Source organism: Lampris incognitus, chromosome 18, assembly GCF_029633865.1.
Source record: "Lampris incognitus isolate fLamInc1 chromosome 18, fLamInc1.hap2, whole genome shotgun sequence".
In the NCBI taxonomy this organism is placed as follows: Eukaryota; Metazoa; Chordata; class Actinopteri; order Lampriformes; family Lampridae; genus Lampris; species Lampris incognitus.
In genome coordinates, this window is record NC_079228.1 from 41,628,211 (window position 1) to 41,632,001 (window position 3,791).

Here is a 3,791-nt window from a genome sequence, read left to right on the forward strand (position 1 = left end):
GCCCTGAGAGGAAGCACTTTCTAGTAGCCTTGCTGTAAACTGATTGGTTCATTACAAGGGCATGAAAATCTATCTCATTTCACTCATCTTGGGGCAGAACAGCAGCTTATCGTGTTATGTTGCCTCTTCCCATTCGCTTTCCAGCGATTCGCTCTGTGCCATAGTTTGTATGGGCGCACCGTTAGACACTTTTAGCTGAGGGAAATGAACAGTGAAGGCCTGTACCTGCTCTGGCATCATATCCACATTACTAAGGATCATTTCTCAACATTTCCCTGTGTGTAAATACCTTGTGAAAGCACCGACGGTCATCCCCAAAATAGCCTCACAATATCGATATCAAGTCAAAAATATCACATTTGATTTGTCAATATCACCCAGTCCTACTGTGTAGCTAAATACAAGAATGGTTAGAAACAAAAACAAAATTCTCTGTTTCTCTCTCTCTCGCTCTCTCTTTCGGCCATCCAGAGAAAGACCTGGACGAATACACCAACTACTACAACTCCAAGCGCCGCTCCAACAACGCCCCTCCCGCCTTCCATTCCTCCCAGCACTACCTGCCCTGGGGTGGTGACTATACGCTGGGCACCCGGGGCACTTTACCGCTCCATGGCTCCCGGCCGCACCTGCACATCCCCACCTCCACCCCCAACCCTTACCCGCTGCCCGTCATGCCACAGACGCCGTACACCAGCTCCTCCTTCGACAGGCCCCCCCGCCGCGTGCGCTCCCAGGACCAGCTGCTTGCCTTCGGGGAAGGGAACACGCTGTCCCGCCTGTCCAAGAACCAGCAACACCAGTACTACAAAGCCATGATGAGCACCAGCAGAAGCTCCACCTCCCAGACGCTCCGCAGGTAAGAGGAAGAAAGTGAAGAGGAAGATGAGAGGAGAGATGGCAGGGATAGGAGGAGTGGGGCAGGCAGAGAGAATATTAGATGAGAGTAGGATAGGGAGGAAAAAGAAGGAGGATGGGTTTGAGTAGTGGTTCTCACTCAGGTCCTCAGGCATCTTCAGTATGTAACCCACTCTGAAGTATTTGGGTTTACAAGTACTACTGGATTTCTGTTCTGCCATCTGCCTAAAGGGAAACAGTCAAGGGTTTCATCATGATGTCTATATGTATGTTGTAGTGATAGAGTGGAGGAGCGGAGAGCCATGCCACAGTTACTGTGGTGCTCCATGAGTCTTTTTGAGCCCTTTGATTTTTTTTCCTCCAGGTCCCATGAGAGGCTCCTGGTCTCACCGGATCGTCTAGAAGACCGCCTGATGGGGATGGGCCTGATAGTCGGAGGAGGTGACAGAGGAGGAGGAGGGATGGTGCCCCACAATGGGCCGGCTCAGCCACCACCAGAAGACCCAGTCCAGCAGAACATCTGCGTCACGCCGTCCATGGACCGCCATCATATCATCAAGATGAACTCCCAGCCCTCGTCCGGACACGACCACGACCGCGGTGCGCCATCAGCCGCAGCCATGGCAGGGATGGGCGTGCACAGCGGCGGTGGCTGGGACCCCCGCGGCGGTATTGGGGGAAAGGTGGGTGGCGGCGGGGGTGGTATGGGAGGTCACCCCAGTACCCGCCGCATGGCCTTTGCCACCAAACGCCAGAGCACTATCGAACAGCTGCACTTCATCCCTGGAGGGGGGGGGCGGGGGGAGGTGGCGGGGGAGGCGGGCAGGGACTGCGGACTGCGAGTAAGAATGAGGTGACGGTGTGAGAGAGAGAGAGAGGAGGAAGAAAGGGGAGAAGCAGGCAAGTCTGAAGCGTCAACAAGGCGAAGCATCTTTTGGAGACGTGTCAGGAGAGAAAATTAGATGTTGAGCTGCAAGATGGATAGAAACAGAGTTCGATAGCCAGAGGGGGGGAGAGAGAGGGAGAGGGAGGGAGAGAGAGGGAGGGAGAGAGAGAGGGGTGGTCAAAGAAGGGCGAGGCTTGACTCCAGTACTCTTCCCTGCAGGACTGCTCTGACCGTCTCCAGAAATGTACAGCGTGCCACCAAAACCCGTTAAATGTAAAGCGAAGAGCGGCGGATGGTGATATCCATGTTCTTGTGAGTTTAGCCAACTGATTTTATCCTTTGTGTACTGGAAAAGTAGAACATTCAGCCGTGCTGTCTGAAGGGAACATTAAACAAAAAAGGTCCATTTTAAAAAGGGCAAGAAAGAAAACATGGAGCCAATCTTACTAAAGGAAATGTCTTTTCCCCTTATGAGTAGGATTCAGAGTCCTGACTGAATGCTGGGACTTGGTGGCAATTCTTAAAGGATTCTTTTTGGGTCACATTTGTAGAAATCACGACAGCAACGGTCTTCGAAGTCGATGTCGACGGAAATAGAGAACCGAGAGAAAGAGATGAGTTGGCTTGTCTTTTGTATAAAAAAGAAGAAGGGAATATTCTTTACCAAACTAAGCGTGGTAATTTTCGCTTTTATATCAGATTAACCAATTATCAATATTAATATTACTGTATGATTATGTATTCTTGAGACCCCCCCCCACACACACACACGCTGGCATTTTTTTAGCCAATCATTTTAACAGCGCAATCGCTGCTAAACGCTGAGTGGACATTTGAGCTGCCCGTCATCTCTTTCTCAAGCGCTGATTGGACCGTCGTGAGATAACGGCTCTGCGACTGTCGCCATGTCTCATCATTCAGAGAAAGAAAACCAGGAAGTCAGAGTGAAGAGACTTGAGTTATTTATTTCGCCAGAAGAGCCCCCCCCCCAAAAAAAACCCAGCTGAATGTTTACTCTTTGAAATAGAAATATTAAATACGACTTTTACAAACTGATGACAAGTATTGACGTAACATCTAGTTCTGAACGTGGCTTAGCTATAGTGGGCGCTTCGCTAAGAAAATGGCGCACGGAGGCCGCCGCAAACGGTGTTCTTGACAGATCAGTGTTTCCACGCTAGGTCGTCTTTGACCCCGTTTACACTTGGTTTTAACATGCGTTTGTTTGTTTGTTTGCGATCGGGTCACAAGTGGACGGCGCTAAATACAAGCGTAAACACCGCCAAAACGTTTGTGAACCGGTCACTCAAACCACTTGCCGAGGTGGTCTGGGACGCATTTGACCACGTGTCTTTGGTAGCGGAAACGCTGATGCGTCCTGAGGCGTCCCCGACGAGGGCGTAACAGGAAGCGTCTTCTTCTTCTTCTTCGGAGTAACGAAATGTGATCAAGAGGTCAGCGGGACGCATTTGAAGCAGTGGCGCCCCCAGAAATGTTTCATACGGGGGGGGGGGGGCCAAATGGGGCCGCTGAAAATCTAGGGGTGGCGCTCCAAAACCAAAAGCCATGACTGAATTTCGGGAATTCGGTAACACTTTAGTATGGGGAACATATTCACCATTAATTAGGTGCTTATTAGCATGCAAATTAGCAACATATTGGCTCTTCATTGGTCGTTATTACGCACTCATTAATGCCTTATTCTGCATGGCTTTATTGTACAACCAGTGAGCCATTAACTATGAGTTTTCCCTCTATAACCTCAGAAGTATTGCTCATTAGTAGTACCATCTCAATATGCTTTGCTTAGTATGGCCTTTATAAGGTGGTAGTACCACAAGAAGAGTTATTCTCCCTTACTAACACTTAATGAATATGGTCTGTTCTTACATAACAACACCCAAAACTACAAGTGTTCATAGTGTTAAATTACTGTAAATTAAGTTTTTGTTACTTAGAATATGTTCCCCATACTAAAGTGACATCTTGATCATTACTAATTCACTAGTAATTAAGTTTTTTTACTTAGAATATGTTCCCCATACTA

At 48.8% G+C, this 3,791-nt stretch overlaps 1 protein-coding gene across 1 annotated transcript in view; it reads left to right on the forward strand.

Moving 5' to 3' along the window:
• Positions 1 to 1,715, forward strand: part of shisa7b (shisa family member 7) — a 44,789-nt gene extending 43,074 nt beyond the window's left edge. Inside the window, exons 7-8 of the mRNA XM_056298917.1 lie at positions 472 to 859; positions 1,223 to 1,715. Coding sequence (XP_056154892.1) covers positions 472 to 859; positions 1,223 to 1,715 — 881 coding nt within the window. The remainder of the gene's footprint in view (positions 1 to 471; positions 860 to 1,222) is intronic.
• Positions 1,716 to 3,791: the final 2,076 nt, after the last annotated feature.